Source organism: Cyprinodon tularosa, unplaced genomic scaffold, assembly GCF_016077235.1.
Source record: "Cyprinodon tularosa strain WSP-4 unplaced genomic scaffold, ASM1607723v1 ctg677, whole genome shotgun sequence".
Taxonomy (NCBI): Eukaryota; Metazoa; Chordata; class Actinopteri; order Cyprinodontiformes; family Cyprinodontidae; genus Cyprinodon; species Cyprinodon tularosa.
This window is the reverse complement of record NW_024039426.1, coordinates 688,787-710,193: the sequence shown is the minus strand read 5'-3', so window position 1 is coordinate 710,193 and position 21,407 is coordinate 688,787. Positions and strand designations below refer to the sequence as shown.

Genomic DNA, 21,407 nt, shown 5'->3' with positions numbered 1-21,407 from the left:
TGAAAGTATTGCATAATTTAAGATAAACATCGAGATACAATGGAAAAGATTCAAAATCTTCCTTTTATTAAAGTACTTCTATGATGCCAGCCTTACCTACTGCTGAACCCACTTAAACTCATTCCATATTCCACGCACACGCCACACATCCCCAGAGCTTGTTGTTGCTACAGCAGCAGCTCTGCAGGAGCTGACCCAAATTATCCACTCTAGTAAATGGTGTCAGTACTACTACAACTCCTTCTGCATCCCATTCCCTCCTGCTGTCCTATTATCCTCGCTCATGTGCTTGCATGCAGAGGTTTTAGCCAACGCGTGCCTTCTAGTCTCCGAGTCGTTCTATGGTGTCCCACCCATCCTGCTTTCGCATCAAGACGAGCGAGCCAAACCTCTTCTGCACACACGCCCACGACACTACTGAAGAACTGCACCCTAAAATGTGATTCAGAGATGAGGCAATTTATTCTTCTGGGTTGAAATGAGTAACTGATCCTTGTTGCAAAGTTACATTGGATCCCTTCCTGATGTTTTTTTCATGTCCCATAGAGTTTGTCTCACACAAATTTAATTATTAAGCAGTTATTAGCCTGATGAGGAGATAATAAGAGGTTCCAGGCACAAGCTCTGGTCTTTGAGGTTATATTGATAATAAGGTCAATGGGATGATATTTTCCGATTATTGCCTCACCTTAGTGGTAGGAGGTTTTAATAGCCCTTCATAAATGTTGAAGGATTCTCTTTATGTCAATGTAATGTTCTCACCTTGTAACTGCGGTCCACTCTGCACAGTCTATTACCATCGAATATGCAGTTAAAAGCATCTGACTGGAATTCCAATGAAAACAGGCCTCGCTTTTTTTAACTCCCCCCCTTTTTTTTCACGCTCCAGGATGAGATGGAGGAGTTGAGGTCTGAGATGCTGGAAATGAGGGACATGTACATGGAGGACGATGTCTACCAGCTGCAGGAACTGCGCCAACAGCTGGAGCAGGTAAGACGCAGACGGCTGTTATTTGCTCTGCAATGTCGGCTGGAAACTTCAAAAGGAAAATCTGGTGCATGGTTTAAAGCGAGACAAAGGGTCATCAGTTGTCTGATAGGAGCTTTTTGATGCCGGGGAAAGATTAGTTTAACAAAATGATCCCCAGGCTTTCCTTCAAAGTGGCGTCAGCCTTTCATTTTATAATACTTAAACATCGAAACACTGTTTTAACTCTGGCAACATTATGTCCTTACACTTACAGAAATGCTCCCAATTATTACTAAATGTCTCTTTATTAGTCAGCTGACTGCTCATGTTGTTTTTATGTAGTCAAATAGAAGAAGTTGTGTTAAAGATTATTCATTAACAATATTCTGCTTAGCTCAGATAAACAGCATTTCATTGATTGCATCTAAATATCCAGTGATTTGCATTTTGTTTTATATCGACACTTCAACTTAAAGCAGCTTATAAAATAAACAAATCATTCAACTTTAGTGGTATAAAAACAGAATTTATTCAAAACTGGAAATCTAGTATCCCTCTAATAGGCCAATGCCAAACAAATCCATTCAATTGGCTGCATTTTATAAATGTGCACAAATTTATCAATTAACACTGTAAACAGGTGTGTTCTGAGCAGTTTGTTTCAGTAAAGGTAACAGATTTAGTGTCATTTTGCATAATGTTTTGTTGACTGCATCTAAATGGCTTAGAAAAATGTCTGATAACCTTATTTGTTTTTTTCCGGTCAGGCAAATAAAACCTGCCGTATCCTGCAGTACCGCTTGAGGAAGGCAGAGCGGCGCTCTCTCCGCGTGGCTCAGACGGGGCAGGTGGATGGAGAGCTGATTAGGACGCTGGAGCAGGATGTGAAGGCAAGTGTTAATATCAGCAACGTTTTACAGAAAATGTAAACTGAGTTCACAAAACGGCAGGATGACGGCTGAGATACGAGGTGTTAGTTTACTGGCGTTGAACTTTTGATTTATTTTTCTTTCTATTCTGAAGAAAAAATTAAAGCTCTTTGCATTGGAAATAAAAATTGTATTAGGTGGCTTATTTATTTTTCTGTTTGGCAGCACCATGCTAGCCATAAAAAGCTAATAAAATGGACCAAAAAGTTAATATTTTCAAAAAAAAAAAAAAACCTGTTCTGTGTTAAATAGAAGCCAATTTAAACTTTATATTTTTTAAGAGGAAGAATAGTTCAAATTGTTAATGCAGATCTAGTTAGCTATTTGCAAAATAGATAGAAATGTATTTGCTGTTGGGCTTTCAGCTTGTTTTTGGAGTAATTCTTTTTTTAAGTTGGGCAAAAAAATGTAACTTTAGCATTGAATGAATAGTGTCTTTAACTGTGTTAAAAACCAAACAGATTTATGGGCTGCGGCAGTGGAGGAGTTAAGCGAGTGATCCATGTTCAGAGGCTTTGGTCCTCCATGTGGCTTTCACCGGCCGGGTGACATTTGCCAGATGTTTTCCCCTCTCTCTAATCCCATTTCCTGTCTGCTTATCTTTGAGAAATACAAAAATAGAGCCATAGAACCTAAAAAAAAATTGTAATATAAAGCAAAAATCCCCCCACCAAAAAACAAAACAAAAAAACAAAACAAATATATTATCTGTTTTGATGACTTTTTTTTTTAAATTCACAGATAACCATAAAATATGATGGTCCTTCATCAAATTAAACATAAATTTAAATCTAATCTAATCTAAAAAAAAAAAAGAAAAAAAAAAAAGTGAATTTCTCTGCTGTGAGATCAATAAAGCTCATCTAATAAAGCAGAACCATTCAAATGGCTTTGTTTCTTAACATGGACTCTGCTTTTAAATATGGTTCCACAAACTCCCAGTACATGCTGTCACCTACACAGTAAATTTAGAAGTGGAAGTTCAACTCCCTTGGGGTAAAGTTGCCAGAGCTTGAACAGCACTCTGAATAGGTGTAATTTAACACTTATCAGGATTAAAATGATCTAAAATGAGTTTGAAGTGTCATAGATGAACACCACACACTAGTGTTAATCATTAACAGTAGTGAGCTGCATTGAAACTGAGGCTGAATCAGTGGAGAACTGACTGACCGCTGTATAAATGCACCACCTGGCCCTTTGTTCACCATCAGCAGCCAGTGCAGGTGACACAACAACTAAGATGGTCTGAGCTGCTTAAACCGATGACTCTCCGGTTTTCTGACGAACATTTGTTGCTGTCAGCGCAACAAATGGAAATACTCAGTGTTAATTCACTACTCTTGTCATTTTTGGCTAAATGGTTCAGCTTATGTAAAGTTTTACTACGGTTGTGTTAGAAATAACGTTTCAGAGTGAGACTTAAATTATTGAAGCTTTCAGTTTATATCAAATTTATATAAAAGTTTTCCCCCTGGGTCGATCCTTGTTTCATTTTCTGAAATAAAGGGATATCATGAGGCTATGTTTGCCTGTAGACTGTATCCAGGCTGTGTTTCAGGTAGACTGAAGGATGCTTAAAGAAACCTGAAGCACCTTAGTAGGAGTTTCAGCTAGCCTCATCTTTTCTCACAAACACAGTCCCTCCAGAAACCCTTCATAGCCACAGATACAGTTAATGCAAGCGTCCTTCAGAGCTCTGCAAGCACTCTGCAGTCATCCCAGTCACTTCAGGAATCCCTGATAAAGACTTCTGAACATAAACACTAAGTGAATACAGGCTGTTTTAGAGACTTTTGTCACCCTCACCCTGGCCTGTGGATGCTCTTTGTTAAATTTCCAACGTTCCTCCAACATTTTCCACATCCAAGAGGACACAATGAGGTCTTTATACACTGAGAGGAGGAGAGAGAGAGAGAGTGTGAGAGCGCGAGGCCGTTGTGTCATTCGGAGGGCTTTCCGCCTGCTGCTGCTGTCTGTCTCTCTCTGCGCTTGTCTCACCATCTGGTTGATTTTGGAAGAAGGAAGGATATGAAGGGAAGAGATGAGAGTACATCCTGCGCGCGTGGAGTAAAAAGGGGAGGAGGAAACGCTGTTTAAAAATTCAAATCAGCCAATCAGGGTGAAAGGATGAAATTAGGTTGGAGGAAAACAGAAATCAGCCTTTTAAGACAACATCAGGAGAAAACAACTTCCAGCTCAGAAATAGTCCCAGCTGTTTATAGGCACATCATTATATTTACAATGGAAACTTGATGATTTACATCATTGGAGGCGGTGCGCAGCCAGTGGTATTCCTGTATGAAAAACACACAGAGAACAATGCATGTAAAGTATTTAATGCCCTAAAGAAGAAAGGCAGTGGAAAAGAGAACATTTTGCAATTAACTTTAATGTAAAGCTATTTATTCTGACAGGAACCTTTTTTAAATAATTGTTTTAAGGAAGATCTTTTGTGGCGTACTGCTTCCTACTTGCATTTCCTGTGTTAATATTGATCATCTTTTTGTGAAAATAATAATAATAGAAACTTTATTGAACTCACATTGGAGGAATTTACCTCTGCATTTAACCCATCCACTAGGGGAGTAGTGGGCTGCCATCGTGGGGCGCCGGGGGAGCAATCGGGGGTTAAAGGTCTAGCTCAGGGACCCAGAGTTGCAGTCTGTGGGAGTGGAGCTCGAACTCAGAACCTCAGGATACCAAACTCTATGCCCTAACTACTAATGCCCTAATTCTTTAAATATTTCTATAGGCAAAGTCTGCATCTGTTCTTATTATTGGCAATGATGAAACAGGAGAGAGGAAGAAAAACTATCATCTGACCACTCGGTGTCTTCTCCACATGGTTGATCGTTGCTCCCTGGCAGCGAAGCCTTAACCTCAAACTCCCGGTCGAGTTACGCCATGCTGCTCAGGGTAGCTGCGTTCGTCTCCCGTTGTTTGTGTGCGTGTGCATTAAGCCTCTGCTAATCTTCTCATATTATCGCTCCTTATTCTGGCAGCTCAGTCATTATCTTTAGGAAAACAGAGGCTCTCCCTTCACTTCACTGTGACTCAGCTTTCTTGGAAAAGCACTAAATAATAATGAGTATATGAAGAGCTATAAAATAAGTAGATGAGCGTTGTTGATCGGGGGAGCAGCTGTTGAAGCTCTGCCATGCAGATTTAGAAAGTAAAACCTGTTTCTGTAGAAAACTGATGGCTTTGGGGAGAATCTCCTGGTTTTCTGTCAAGTGGAAAAGAGCCAAGTTAGCCATCTGTCTGCAGCGCTCCCTTTTCTATAGAATTTTTATCTAGAGCAAAAACTCCAACAGTATGCTGTTCAAAAATACCCACCCTTAGGCAATCTGTTTCTGATATACCAGTACACATTAGTTATGGGCTGATTTTATATTTCTGGATGATATCGACTTAAGGTTTTCTTTAGGGTCTAATATAAAGATTTTGACTTTAACCAAAAATAATTATTTTATCTTGAGGATAAAAGAACAGCAGATCTATTAATGTGCTGCAGGTGCTTTGACAGCAGAAGTAGTAGAAAGCAATGAAGTAAAACAGAGTTTAAGCTTATTTCCATCTATGAATTAAAGTTTATGCCCACAACCTTTATCTTATTTTAATACAACAATTGAAGTTAATCAGAAACACTTACTCCTTTGCTGAGGTGGATATATATCTGACATGGTTAAAAGCTTTGTTGCTTTTTCTAAATAGGTCAAAGAAATCTGATACTTTCCCATTAGATGATATCAAAGGAGAAATGATTAGATTGAATCTGTGGCTAATTTGCTGGTGCAGATCAGTTGGATGAATGAAATTTTTGATCAAATGCATTTGGTTTAACATTAATGCATGTTAAGAGGAGGTCTGGACCTGCAAAAATATTATTAGAATAAAGATGTTTAAAAGCGAAATCATCCAACGCACTTTGTTCTGCTCAGTGCTTTGCAGCTCTAAGTCCAGGCTGACCTTAACTTACTCCACGGCTCTGTCCTGAGCTGCTTTATAAGAGTAAGTGGCTTAAATACTGTTGGCGCTTCAGGTTCCAGATTTGATGACTCACTCGCATGCAAATGCAAAAACAAATCAGCAAAAGCCTACATGCAAACTATCTGCTCTCTCTGAACTCTTTACTCTCAGTTTGTGGAGTCCAGGAGCTGCATAAAATAAAATAAAAAGATTTTTGTCACATGGATGTTTGGTGATGAGGAACGTCCTGTTATGGGAATCACATGCTCTAACTTGTGTCAGTTTCAGACGTCCTGTGTTGGTCTCTTGCATGCACATGACCTAGCGACGCAATGTTTGTGTTTGTGTGAAATGTGGAGAGCGGTCGGTGTGGTGTGGAGCCATCACATTCTCCATGAGAACATCTCACATCATTTCCTGTCCTGCTCTCATTCCCACAGGCTGCAGACATCTGGACACGCACTCACTCACACACCCACTCACCCTCAAGCATAAAAGGAAATAGTTGTTGGTATTCTCATGGAACCAACAAGCATGACTTTATTGAAGGGGGTGATGCTATCAGACATCTCTATTACTTTAAGGGTTTACTGTCTGATTTCTGTTTAAAAGCAAATATATCCTTTGTTTTGTTGCAGACATGTTTGACAATGTGTTTTTTTTTTCTTGTTTTTTTTTCTGACAAGAATATTAGATAAAGGGATGGTTTTATGACTTTGCCTTCAGCAAAATAAACCATTTACACTGTGGCTGTCAGAGTTAACAGTGTCGGCCCAAATAAGGAGCGAGCAAAGGCCTCCTCAGCTGTCTATCTAAACAGAATGGCTTTATAGTGTTTTGTATATCTATGCCATGTTTCTTTGTGTACAATCTGTCGTTTTGCTTTTCAACAACCACTTTTCATAAGTACTCAACCTTTTTAAATAACTTTATACATCCTATCAGGTGCTATCATTCTTTATACTCTGAGAAGTGGAGAGAAATTGCCTTATAACCAGAATCAGATTATTTCAGCTATCCTCCCATAGGAAAAAGAAGCACCATATCTAAATGCTAGCAGGTCAGGGTAACAACATGGTTCTGTTCGGATGCTAGTGTGGAGTCTGAAACATTAGATGGATGCGATTTACAGTATCCAAATACGTTGCAGGAAGCTGCTAAACAGAACACTATCAATTTTCTCAGTTTTTGTCAAGGCAGGGCCACAGTTGAGTGCTATCAATGCTAAACTTTAAAAAACAAAACAGATGGCAACAAAAAATAACATTTTATTTGTACTTTTTATAATGTTAGGAATTTTTCTCATCTAAATTAGTGCAAAAACGGACAATTCGTTAAGAAACCAGCAGCTATTTGGGTGATTTTGCTTTCCTGTGTGTCTGAAAAGTAATATACAGCTGTTATTGAAAGTTTATAAACTCTCCCATCAAAAGAAAATTATAAAATCACACGAGTAATTCAATTACACAAAACTAAAAAAAGTAAACAATATTTACTAAATGTAAATAAGTATTTACTTAAAAATCAGTTTTTTTATGCTTTCTAAAAGGATCAATGCAGCTGTTTTTGTTTCTGTTTTATTTTTCTGTTTTGGTTGGCAGTAGTTCTGACTTGTTTCCATTCAGCCTATACCGCCTTCAGTCTGGCTCATGCATCCTGACTTCCTGATTCACTTAGGAGCATGTGGAGGGGGTGTACTAGTCATTCCTTCACTTTGAGAACTCTAGTTCACAGTTAATTCAGGATGCAAGAGAGAGAGCAACACTTTCAGCAGATAACAACAAGGCTAGCAGCATTGGAGCGAAGCTTTCCTGTTTTATCTTTTTAACCTCTCTTTCCTTTTACAGTTATTGGAGCTAATGTTGCTAAGATAAAACGTTAAAGACAGTTTAAAACGGCAGCTTCCAACAGATTTGTGGTATTGGCAGGTGGATCTCTAACTAGGGCTGAAACAATTAATCAGAGCAATTCTGATTAATCAATTATTGAAATAATTGTCAGGTAATTTGGTAACCGATTAATCATTAACTGGAATGTAGAGAGTCTAAAATGGGCCTTTAGCTGACAAAGCAACCCACGTAGAGCAGTAATTGTACCAAGTTGTAAAAAATATATAAGGATTTTGCATTAAAGATTAAAAAAAAGCTTTCTTCTGTCTGATCCATGCAGAACTCCACAAGTGGAAACGTTTTAGTTTCACCTTAGTTAAATTTTTTTAAAGTGCTTCTTTAAGGAACCTTTTGCCATCGGATTATTAATTCATTAATCTAAAAAATAATAAACAGATTTGCTAAATAATTCTTCATTGCAGCGATGTTTCTAACCCAAACCTTTAATTCAAGGCTCCTTTTGAGGATGGTAGCACAAGGTCAAAACCTCAACTTAACCCTCTTAAAATAAGCTGCCTGTAGGAATTTAAAGATGTAACTTATAAAAGTTAATGTTATAGAAGCAAAATGCGATGTCACAGTAAGGAAATTCAATTTAAAAGTTTATAAAGAATCTACTCACTTAAACTCATTAGAAGAAGGAAGCAGCAATGTTCCCTACATCCATCTAAACAGGCCGATCCCTTTCCCATCACCATATGTCATGCTCTGTGTGCCAAAGAGAAAACCCAACTCAGTGTAGTTGGTTTACTGTTTGAGGTCAGGTAAGCTGCTCCTCCTGCATCCTTTTTTCATCCCTGCATGAACTTCTCCCTCATCCCCTTCCTTCCCGCTGCTGCACCATGTGCTCTAGTGTATAAGGTCCGTTACCATAACAATCTCACTCCCTGCATCCGTGCAGACGGTTCCGGTTTGCCTGAGTAGGACGTTAATGCTTTAAGGCTTTGATTTAGTTGCTTATTTATTACAGTCTTGGGAAATGAACCATGTAATTAGAATGTTTGTTCTACAACTATAACCCCATAAAAGCTTAGACTGTTTAAAATGCTAGATAAAGATGTCCAGACTAGCGCTTAATTAATGTGTTTGGCTTTAATTGTTTTTTTTTTCTTTACTACATACGAACTTTAATAAAACTGTCTGTTCATTGCAGGTGATGTAAGACAAATGTAATCATGTGGAGCTTAGTGTATTTTATTGATATTTTTAACTGGAAATGTGTATTTTGGGTTTTGTGAAGGGTGCGTTAAATAAAATGTATTATTATTATAAAAATAGGATTGATCTCACCTCATTTTATGGGTGAATATGTGGGTTAGTGTGCAGAAAACACCCACAGACTTTTACAGCTGTTAAGTTTAGTGGAAGATTTGTAGCTCTGTAGGTATCTTGCTGTATTTAGAGTCTTTTTGGGATGTTTTAAATGAAAATCTTCCAGAAAATTTTAAAAAGTTAATGTTTGTGTCTTACAGCAGGGTTAGGGTGAAAAGACAGCTATGGTTCACCATCTGAACAATTAACATTCCTATTCCCAGCCTCATCTAAAAACTTAAATCTAATGGAAGATGAATGCAATAGCAAAACAAAGGAATCATGACATGTTTTTGAGAGATAATGCAAAGAGGGAAAGTGCTTTACAGTTCTTTAAGAGAAGGGACCAGTAAGCATGGAAGATGATCGTATGAATACGTTTGAAAAGTGAAAGGATGGTTGTTGATGTTGGAGGTGAGATCACACATTTCACCAGCCAAACAAAGCGCCAACGATAGTGAGAATTCTCCACATTCCTTCACCCCCTGCCACCTCCCTCCCTGTCGCTCCGTCTCTTTCTTCCTCCCTCCAGAGAGATGATGATGATGATCACAGGCTAAACTGGAACAGCTGTCATGCCACGGCTCCCTCTTCCTCCCTCGTTCATATGGTTTTATATATAGACAGGAAGCACGCCACGGGTACTGTAACATCCTCGAAGTGGAGACGTAGAGGTCACGATGTTGGAGGGATGTTTGTCATAGTCGAGCAGCACCATTTCTAAGCTTTAAAGCAAGCAGGATTGAATCAGGTGAAATTGGGTTGTAAAATCATTGCAAATTTTTCATACTTTGAAGGATTCATCATAGGGGAATTCAGTGGGAAATTATAGTGTCCACTAGAGCTGAAATATGGACATATCTCATGTTTTCATCCCCTGCTGCTATGTTGTTTTATAGAAGTGTCCTGTGAACAAACATATTAATGTGCAGTTTTAGTAGTGCAGTGATTTGATCTAAACAAATAAAATAAACAACCTAAGCCATGGTGAGGCTGCTCAATGGTACTCAGTTGACGGGTCGTCCTTATGCATTAAATTAATAAAACTTGAGGTTCTTGGCTTGCAAAGCATTTTTGATCCAGCGCTCCTACAAAATTTTAAAACCCAAGGATCTTACATTCGCAGTGATCAATTACAAAAAAACAAAACCTACAAGAGACTTGCAAAGATGAAGACGGTCAAAAAACTGTTTGTTTCTGTCGCAATCAGCACACCTGCCGTGGGACTATCTGTGACTCTATTTAAAACCGATGAAGCCACCCACTGTCAATTTTAGGTATTTCGGCAAATAGGAAAATAAATACAAAAACTCCAAAATATGGCTCTAATAAGTAGTATTTGTTATTTAATGGCAATACCTGACTTTACATTATTGTGCACACATTGGTAATGGAAACACACCTATCTATTCCCACATTTTTCATCAAACAACATTAATCTCTGGAAGACAGAAACCATCTCTTGCAATGGTTTCTAATGGTGATCGAGGTTTGTTGAGGTTCACAAATCTCCTCATTAAAATTTTTTAGATTTATTTCATTTTTATATGTTACAAAAGGGAGAGTTTGAGGTGGTTCAGCAAGATAAAATTTATTAAATAAATAACCTGAAGCTAAAAAAGCCATGGCTTCATGGTGTGGAAATAGTTATTTAGTTAAGTATTTTTAGCCTAAGTAGGAAATGCTTAATATGAATTAATGTAAATAGTAAGAAAAACAAAAATAAATAAAAGTTATTTAAACAGCACACGTTCATATCTGATTTCAGATCTGTGTTTGGGAATAAAATAGAGTATAGATTTTATAACTTTGTAGTTATCGCAGTTTCTCCTGGAAGCTGATTCTCTGCTCCATGTTAAACCGTAGGGCTCAGCATTATACCAGGCTGTCCATTACATTACAAACAACCACACTTTGCAAGCACGTTAAAAAAAAAACACTTTTCTTCAGAGGCGTCTATAAGACCTGAGATGCTTTTCCATTTAGGATGAGTCATCATTTCCCAACTTGAAGCCTCAATGATTTGTGACTCGATAAACAGCAGACTGAGCTTTAGTGCTGAGCTTAATGGAAACACCGACTGAACAATGTTTCTGTCAGCCTTACGCACCTCTATGAATAATTATGCTTTACTTCACTTAATAACAAAAGACTAAAGCACAGAAGACCATTAAACACTGCAAAACTCTACGTATTTATATCAAACTACACAAAGAAACATTTAAAAAAGAGTCAGACGTGTCTGAATGCCACAGTGTTGTAGATTAAAGCTGAGGTGCAGTCCAGTTATTTTAAAGCACCATGAAGGTCAGCAAAGTCTTCACAATTATGTGTCGGAACGCATTGCAGGTTTTTCTACCATTGCTGCCAAGCAGGACAGGAGGCCTCTGTTTATCTGTTTTTGTTCCTCACATCCAAAGAAAACGGAGCTAATTAAATCTAGGTGAATAAATGAATCATCATGAATAAATAAACAGCCACCAGTTTATGAGTTCAGGCATAACATGTCAGTATCCATATGTTGCCCTGACCCTGGAACACATGAACTGTGTTGAGGCGCCTTCTACTGCCTGTCAGAAGTAAGTTTATATTCAAGACCTGTGAATGCAGATGAGAAAGTTGGACTATTGGTTCTGGATAATTCATTGTTTCAGCTTTGAGTCAGTCTGAATCTGTGATGTTTTAATATTTCCTGAAACAGGTGTGCAGGTTGCCTGAGTGACCATTTCAGATTTTCAAACTAATCTACATGCTAGTAAATATTTCTAAATATTCTTGGTGAGAAGTGAAAACATATCTCTCTATTATGACACCTAGCTGCAGGGATAAACTGTATATTATGCGCCATTGCATCAAGCAAACATCATGACAGAGAATTTGCTGTTACAAGCCCACCCATGTCATCCTTAAGTGTAACTCGAGCAAATGTGAGAGTTGTTGTAGACTTCAGCTTAGATGGACGTCATGTTTCTTCAGGGCTCAACATTCTGGAGTACCATACCTGTTTCAGTGAGGGAAAGTTTTCAACCCTTCAAAATCATTTAAAATGTGGTTGGCAGACTTTCAAACATGTGATCATAAGTTATCCGAGTGCATTATAATGATAAACAAATAAAAAGGCCGTGTGCAACATTTATTATCATTATCCCTTTCACTGCAATGTTAATGAGACCAGTGCAATGCACATCTTTCTTCATTAGTTTCTTATAGTTATTGATTTATTGCTTGTTTGTTCTATGATGTAATTTGTTTGTTTTCAAAATAACTAAAAAAGTTATACAGATTTTGCTGAAATTTTCAGAGACGCTGCTATAAATGATTAGTATTTGGTGATGACCCTGCTCAGTATCTAGACCCTGGAATCTGTTTTTGAAAGACTCTGTGAACACAGGTATTAACTGATGGCGGAAGTCCCAATATGTTGGGGAAATTAGCTTCCTGGTGGAGGTCTGCGCTCTCCGACTGCTTTCTTAGTTTGTTGTATCAACCTGCCAGGGACACTGCAGATGGGAATTAGCCTAAGGCTATAATCTGGCTTATTTACAATGTCTAATGTTCATTCATATGCATTGACCTCTTTTTCTATTCATAGATTAATAAAAAATTATCTTCAGATGGGAATTTTTTAATTTAACTGAATTTGAATAAAGTACTTTGGCTGGTAAAGGATTAGGGGGATGTTAAGCATTAAACTTTAGGTCATGGCATTAAAGTGCTCATTACTTTTACCACCTACCCAAGCATCTTTACAGACCATGTACATCCCATCATATGGGCAGTAGACTTCTATGGATGTGAACCCAATGGCTGTGTCCAATTGTCTGCACTAACTCCTAACTCCTTAATCACTATGTGAATCTGGGACTATATTATGAGGTGCCCCCAGGGACATAAATCAGAATTAACTTGCATATACACATATTAAATTACACTCTTCCATATAATATACTGAAAACCTCACATAAACACTAGTAAAAAGCTCTCACATAAACTAGTGAAAACATTTACCTCTTATATAATCTACTCAAAAGCTCTCATACAAAGTAGTGAGAACTGTTCATATAAACTGGTGAAAAGCTTTACCTTTCATACACACTGCTAGAAAGCTTTCATATACACTATTAAAAAGCTCTCATATACACTACTAGAACGCTCTCATATACACTATTAGAAAGCTCTCATATACACTATTAGAAAGCTCTCATATACACTACTAGAAAGCTCTCATATACACTATTAGAACGCTCTCATATACACTATTAGAAAGCTCTCATATACACTATTAGAACGCTCTCATACACACTATTAGAAAGCTAAAATATATGGTCCCCCTCCTTTAATTTAGGCAAACATTGCTCAAATATCACAGAATCCAGATGGTTTGTTGTTGATGAAGAGAGGAATAAACACAGTTTAAGATTTGCAGCTAAATTAATTTGTTTCCATATTATGGAACTGCTATCAGGCACTTCCCATCATCTTATATCAGTAATAAAAAATTATAAATACAAATTTGGTATTTGGTGACTTGACTTTTATTTCTGTCAGGCTGAAGTGAAAAAACTTGGAAAGAGACTGATTCTCTTGGCGTTTAAAATAACAACACAAAACAGCATAAGAAAACCGCATTTATTTTTTTTATTTTACAATTTTGTAAACAACAGCGGCTGATTAAACTAAATGTCTCAACCTTGTATAATTTTACGACTTTTTATTTAACCAAGAAATGATCCGAAAGGCCTGGGAAATGATCAGATCCGCTTATGTGGCTGCAATGCGCGGCGCGCTCCCGACACAGGTGGAACAGATTTTCACATGGGAACAGAATTTCGCACAACACCGGAAAAGGATCTCTGTTGAAGCAAAAACATAAAAAATAAAGTCGAGTAATGCCCATGCTTCTGTGAGTTGTTTAGCGGATAGCTGAGCATGAATCAATAATTTTATTTGATACAATTTCGGCCGGAGATAGCACAAAATGTACGGAGCTAGCCAGAATGACCTACGTTTAAAACAACTTCCGGTGTAATGACGGTCCTTCCTGTTTCACTGAAACACCTTCCGTTTCAACTGAAACACCTTCCGTTTCAACTGAAATCCGCTAATAGCTTTTCAGTAGTGTGTATGAGAGCTTTCTAGTAGCGTGTATGAGAGCTTTCTAATAGTGTATATGAGAGCGTTCTAATAGTGTATATGAGAGCGTTCTAATAGTGTATATTAGAGCTTTCTAATAGTGTTTATGAGAGCGTTCTAATAGTGTTTATGAGAGCGTTCTAATAGTGTATATGAGAGCGTTCTAATAGTGTATATGAGAGCGTTCTAATAGTGTATATGAGAGCGTTCTAATAGTGTATATGAGAGCGTTCTAATAGTGTATATGAGAGCGTTCTAATAGTGTATATGAGAGCGTTCTAATAGTGTATATGAGAGCGTTCTAATAGTGTTTATGAGAGCGTTCTAATAGTGTATATGAGAGCGTTCTAATAGTGTATATGAGAGCGTTCTAATAGTGTTTATGAGAGCGTTCTAATAGTGTATATGAGAGCGTTCTAATAGTGTATATGAGAGCGTTCTAATAGTGTTTATGAGAGCGTTCTAATAGTGTATATGAGAGCGTTCTAATAGTGTATATGAGAGCGTTCTAATAGTGATTATGAGAGCGTTCTAATAGTGTATATGAGAGCGTTCTAATAGTGTATATGAGAGCTTTCTAATAGTGTTTATGAGAGCGTTCTAATAGTGTTTATGAGAGCGTTCTAATAGTGTATATGAGAGCGTTCTAATAGTGTATATGAGAGCGTTCTAATAGTGTATATGAGAGCGTTCTAATAGTGTATATGAGAGCATTCTAATAGTGTATATGAGAGCGTTCTAATAGTGTATATGAGAGCGTTCTAATAGTGTATATGAGAGCGTTCTAGTAGTGTATATGAGAGCTTTTTAATAGTGTATATGAGAGCGTTCTAGTAGTGTATATGAGAGCTTTTTAATAGTGTATATGAAAGCTTTCTAGTAGTGTGTATGAAAGGTAAAGCTTTTCACCAGTTTATATGAACAGTTCTCACTACTCGGTATGAGAGCTTTTGAGTAGATTATATAAGAGGTAAATGTTTTCACTAGTTTATGTGAGAGCTTTTTACTAGTGTTTGTGTGAGGTTTTCAGTATATTATATGGAAGAGTGTAATTTAATACACTATATTGCCAAAAGTATTTGCTCACCTGCCTTGACTCACATATGAGCTTAAGTGACATCCCGTTCCTAATCCATAGGGTTCAATATGACGTCGGTCCACCCTTTGCAGCTAGAACAGCTTCAACTCTTCTGGGAAGGCTGTCCACAAGGTTTAGGAGTGTGTTTATGGGAATTTTTGACCATTCTTCCAGAAGCGCATTTGTGAGGTCGCACACTGATGTTGGACGAGAAGGCCTGGCTCTCAGTCTCCGCTCTAATTCATCCCAAAGGTGTTCTATCGGGTTGAGGTCAGGACTCTGTGCAGGCCAGTCAAGTTCATCCACACCAGACTCTGTCATCCATGTCTTTATGGACCTTGCTTTGTGCACTGGTGCACAGTCATGTTGGAAGAGGAAGGGGCCAGCTCCAAACTGTTCCCACAAAGTTGGGAGCATGGAATTGTCCAAAATGTCTTGGTATGCTGAAGCATTCAGAGTTCCTTTCACTGGAACTAAGGGGCCAAGCCCAGCTCCTGAAAAACAACCCCACACCATAATCCCCCCTCCACCAAACTTTACACTTGGCACAATGCAGTCAGACAAGTACCGTTCTCCTGGCAACCGCCAAACCCAGACCCGTCCATCAGATTGCCAGATGGAGAAGCGCGATTCGTCACTCCAGAGAACGCGTCTCCACTGCTCTAGAGTCCAGTGGCGGCGTGCTTTACACCACCGCATCCGACGCTTTGCATTGCACTTGGTGATGTATGGCTTGGATGCAGCTGCTCGACCATGGAAACCCATTCCATGAAGCTCTCTGCGCACTGTTCTTGAGCTAATCTGAAGGCCACATGAAGTTTGGAGGTCTGTAGTGATTGACTCTGCAGAAAGTTGGCGACCTCTTCGCACTATGCGCGTCAGCATCCGCTGACCCCGCTCCGTCAGTTTACGTGGCCTACCACTTCGTGGCTGAGTTGCTGTCGTTCCCAAACACTTCCATTTTCTTATAATACAGCTGACAGTTGACTGTGGAATATTTAGGAGCGAGGAAATTTCACGACTGGATTTGTTGCACAGGTGGCATCCTATCACAGTTCCACGCTGGAATTCACTGAGCTCCTGAGAGCGACCCATTCTTTCACAAATGTTTGTAAAAACAGTCTGCATGCCTAGGTGCTTGAATTTATACACCTGTGGCCATGGAAGTGATTGGAACACCTGATTCCAATAATTTGGATGGGTGAGCAAATACTTTTGGCAATATAGTGTATGTGTATATGCAAGTTTATTCTGATTTATGTCCCTGGGGGCACCTCATACTATATAGTGGACTTTACAGTGAACTGAAGTTAAATGACCTTTCGGACAGATGATCACTGCTTTTGGCTCCCTGTTGGTCATGTGACTTAGCCTCCACGTACCGTGCAGCGCCATCTTTGTTATTTATCACTGCCACAACGAATTCCATGATGTTGCGCGAGGAGAGGTATTTAAAAAGCAATCTGGGATATATTGCTCGTCTAATGACCATGATTGATCACTAATTTTCAAGATGAATTGTGGGAAATTTCGAGTCCCCTACTTTTTCGTCTACTGGACGTTCGCACACTCATTTAAAATGGCGTAATCACTATATAGTGCCCTATGTAGTAATAAGGGCGGACATTCGGACACACTTGTTTTTTGTGATTTTGACCTCTAAATTCCTCAGCTCTTAATCCAATCGATGTGAGAGGTCACCTTCAGGGGTCTAGTTGAGTCCAGAGCTCAAATGATTCGGGTTGATTTTACAGGAATGTGCAAACTAAATCACTATTAGGCATGCGGTTACATATTTAATCGTATTGCTGCATGTTTAATTTAACCTAATTCTCCACTTTACAGAGGAAAAAAAAGATTCAAACATCTTTGCCGCTTTTATCAAATATTTTAATTGGAAAAACCAGCAACAAAGAAAGGTTGCCATGCCAACACTGCTACAATTATGTCCAATCTTTTTTCCCTCAACTTGAAAAAAAAAATTAAAACATTTTTTCATCCATTCTTGTATGTCAAAGTATGACAGAGGGTTCTCTTTGGGAGTCTCAAAACCTATAATTGTACAAGACTGAGTTAAAAACACACACAGCCGCTTTATCTCTGTAACGGTCAACCGTTTAACAAGTCTCATTTGTGTAGATTTTATCAGAGGGGTTTTACATGCAGCTGCTTTTGTGTGTACTAAGTGTGCACGCGTGCAGACGGAAGAATTACAGCTGGAACAAGACTCCAGTTGTTGGTCACAATCGAATGCATACAATCACACACGCTTTCCATGAAACATGTCCTTTTGGTGGCGGCCATGGAGTCGTACACGAGGACGTTTGTGCTCTGGTCTGTGTGTTTATGTGTGCTTTGCAGAAGACCTCAGTAAAGACGCATCGGAGAAACCCAGACTGGTTCAACTCTTTCACTTTTTTTCTGTTTGCCTCTTATGTAAAGCCACATTTTGTTGTACAGATTGAACTCCCTCCAAAGTGAATTTTAATTACATCCTGAAGTGCTGTTGCTAGGTACAAATCAGAGACTCAGTGGTGTGAAATTCCTTTGCATTTCCCTTTAACACAAAAGAACAATTAAGTATTTAGCAGGAGTCAGAATTACAAAGAGGTGTTAAGAAGTAAGACGTTTTAGAAGCAGAGGAGTAGCGCAAAAGAGAAGTTAGAGGAGCTCATGCTGTATTCGATCTTAAAAGTCCAAATTTCTGTGTTTAATGTTAGGATAATGAAATAGAAGAAACAGCAAAATTAAAGTTTCACTGTGGGAAAACGTCAGCCTTCAAGCAACTTTGAATATAACGTGTCTGGAATGTTAAACTTAAAGTTGCTGGAAGAAAACTAGCTCTTTGCATTTTGCTGTTTCTCGTGTCTCCTGACAAAATACTATCTACTATCTTACAGCTAAGTTTCATCACCAGAATAAATGACTTGTTGTAGTTTTAACGTGTTTGTATAGGTTTTAAGTAGCACCGGTACTTATTTTAGCAATAGCATTGTATTTTGTTATTTTTAGGGCTATTTTACCAGGTGCAGTTCTTCACAAGGGCCAGGGCTCCTGAAGAACTGGTGCTGGCCCCTGTAGCAAAGACATAATGGTATATAAATGTATGAGTGTGCTTCTGCTCTGAGATGGTTGCAAGGGTTAGGATAGTACCCTACCCCTCAGCCTGCGCTTTGGGTCCCTGAGCAAGACCCTTAACCCCGCACTGCTCCCAGCGTGCCGCACTCTGGCAGCCCACTGCTCCCCAAGGGGATGGGTTAAAATCAGAGGTACGTTTATCCAGTGTGAGATAAATAAATTTAAATTATTATTATTTATTTTAATGAGATGTGATCAAGTTTTCATCTGCTATAGCTGAGGTTTTAAGTGCTGCAAAGGGCTTTTTATTTCAAATGATCAACCATTGCACCGTTTTGTTTTTTCAAAACTTGTCACAGTCTTGGTTCTTTTATGTTTTCAGTATCAGAATCAGAAATACTTTAATAATCCCAGAGGGAAATTACTTTTGTTACACGCCCCAGTTACAGTTTTATATGATATATACACACATCCAACTATACAATATAATAAAGATAAAAAATAAGAATAAAAAGAGATAAAATATATACACATATAGCTCTTCTGTATAAAAAGTGAAAAATCCAATAAAAGTGAAAATCCAAGTAAAGTGATAAATCCAAGTAAAGTGATACATTTTCTTTTGTTGTGTTTTTTGATTATATTCGAGTTCTTAAGTTTTCACTTGTTGCCCTCTGTTGCCCTCTTGTGTCGGTCTCCTTTTTCCCTAGCTCCTTTCTAGACTCCTCTCTTCACACCTGCTCCCAATCAGCTCGTTAGTCCTCTCTTTGTTAAGTAAACTGTTATCTTTAATTAAAAAACTGCAAGAACTCACCTCTGCCTCTCAGCCTCTGCATTTGGGTCCTTAAACCACAACCAAACCCTGACAAAACTAAATGTCGGTGCTCCTATCAGAGACATTTTAATGAAGTTATTTTATTTCACTCTTTTTCTTAGGTGTTGACTTTTTAGTTAGAATCTCCTTCTAAGACAAGGGTGTCCAATATAATCCAGAAATGGTTGTAGATGTTTCGACTCTTAAACACATCTGATTCAGAAGATTTCAGACCGTACAAAAGCCAGTTATTCAGTCAACAATGGAAATCAGGTCGACTAAACAGGGAAACATTTCAAAGATCCAAGACATTTTCCCACAAAGACTGACTTAAGGCTCCTCCGTTCTAACAGGACTTCATTTTGACTGGGCAGCAGTTTTTTTAACTATATGATCTGTGATTCACAAGGTTAACTTTGTGGTACATTTTATAGCTAATTATTTCCCTAAGTTAGCACAACAGTTTAAAGGGAACTCTAACAATAGTATTGTTATATATTGTTGGGAAATAAAAGTGAACCAAAAGAATGTAAAATGACTGAATAATGCTGCTTGATGAAATAGATTGAAAGACCATAATTAAAATATAAACAAGAGGATTATAGGAAAGGAACTGGACAAATTAGTGAAGGAAAAGCAATTACAATAGGCTATTATGTTAGAATGTTTATTTCTGAATTTACCACAAAGAGTTTAAATAGTCTTTTTTTAATCCCCAGTGTGCAAACACACAAAAAACACACTTATAAAAAACATGAATTGGAGCATGGTGGAGCCCAGGCAGGGGTTGCTCGGGTAAAATAGGAGTGGGCAGACAGGGCCGCCATTGTGGGACTCAGCTGCACACTGGCAAGAATTCAACAAACACACAGAGAAGTGGGCATTCTTACCCACAGTTATATACAGAAACACAGGCAGTGGAATAGAAGATAACGCTTAAGATAAGCTGTAGATGAGAGCAGTCACATAATGTGAAATTATTCAAAGCCCCTGCGGTGAAATTTGGATTTATATGAGTGTGTAATTGTTAGATAAATCCGTATTTCTGTCATAGCGATATGCAGAAACACTTGGGTTACTTTTCAAATATACCATTACACTGTGAACAAACCAGTCCTAACTTCCACATTTTCTAAAATAGATAATGTGGTCTGACACATGGGCCCGTTATAACTGTTATTGATTGAAAACTCATCTCAGAAGCAGACTGTGGTTAATGAATTAATAAGACCTACCCTGAGTTGGAGCATTGATCATTCCAATCAGTCAATTAGCTGACAATTATTTTCCAAAGCGGTTTATAAGTTTGGATAAGCACACAAGTTTTAGTCAGTTAGAATGCTTTCATTTCAAATTAATAGAGTTCGAGTCCTTTTAGGAGCCAATGAGCGACTTTTGTGGCACGCTCATTTATCGTCTAATTGGTTCTTTTGATTAGCTTCTAGTGGAGACATTAAAGTCCCATTTAATTAAATCTAATAAAGCTTTTCAGAATTAAAAAGAAACACATTTGGTCTTAGGTTCGATATTACACTGTTATACCTGAGGCACCATGTTGGGTTGGGGGATTTTGGAATGAGTCGGGTATAGATGGCATAACAGTAAGGTGAGATGGGTGGGATGGATGGGTTGTCAAAGATCTGGAACGGTCATGTAGGATTAGAAAAAAAAAAATCGAGAGAATCTTGATCATTTGGAGCTTACTCAAAACATCCATAGGAAGTTAATTAGGGTTATTTTAGTGTTAGCCGCATATCTGAGACCTGGGTAATGATACGTTTTTCTTCTACTTTGGAATGAATTCTGTTGAATTTGGAGCCAAATTTGTCTGTCAGCGCTAATAATTTAAAGTACTGCTAGTGAGGTCTCTATGCACAGAACCTGATACTGCTGCTCTGTTTGAAAACAAAGGCAAAAAAACAAAAAAAATGGATTTCCAAACCAGTAGTTATCAGGCTTCCTGTGCATGAAGCTTAGGTGATGCTATGCTCTCTATGGAATATTACTGCAAACTGAATAGATTATTTTACGCCTCTAAAATCCGTATAGGGCATTCACTGGGAGAACAAAGCAGGTTATATAGCATCCGTAATCCTATTTTCAAGTTTTATCACGTGACTTATGGAGATCATTTCCATTTTCTATTAGATTTCTGTGGAGAGATTGCTGTGCCGTCTTTAAATCGCTGTACAAGATATCAGGTTTGGTCAAACCCAGAGGAAAGGAAAATCTG

At 38.2% G+C, this 21,407-nt stretch overlaps 1 protein-coding gene across 3 annotated transcripts in view; it reads left to right on the top strand.

The window, feature by feature from the left end:
- soga1 (suppressor of glucose, autophagy associated 1) overlaps nt 1-21,407 on the top strand; it is a 114,893-nt gene that overhangs the window by 6,523 nt on the left and 86,963 nt on the right. For all 3 annotated transcript variants that reach the window (XM_038267544.1, XM_038267543.1, XM_038267542.1), the window contains exons 2-3: nt 890-991; nt 1,738-1,860. In XM_038267544.1, coding sequence (XP_038123472.1) covers nt 890-991; nt 1,738-1,860 — 225 coding nt within the window. The remainder of the gene's footprint in view (nt 1-889; nt 992-1,737; nt 1,861-21,407) is intronic.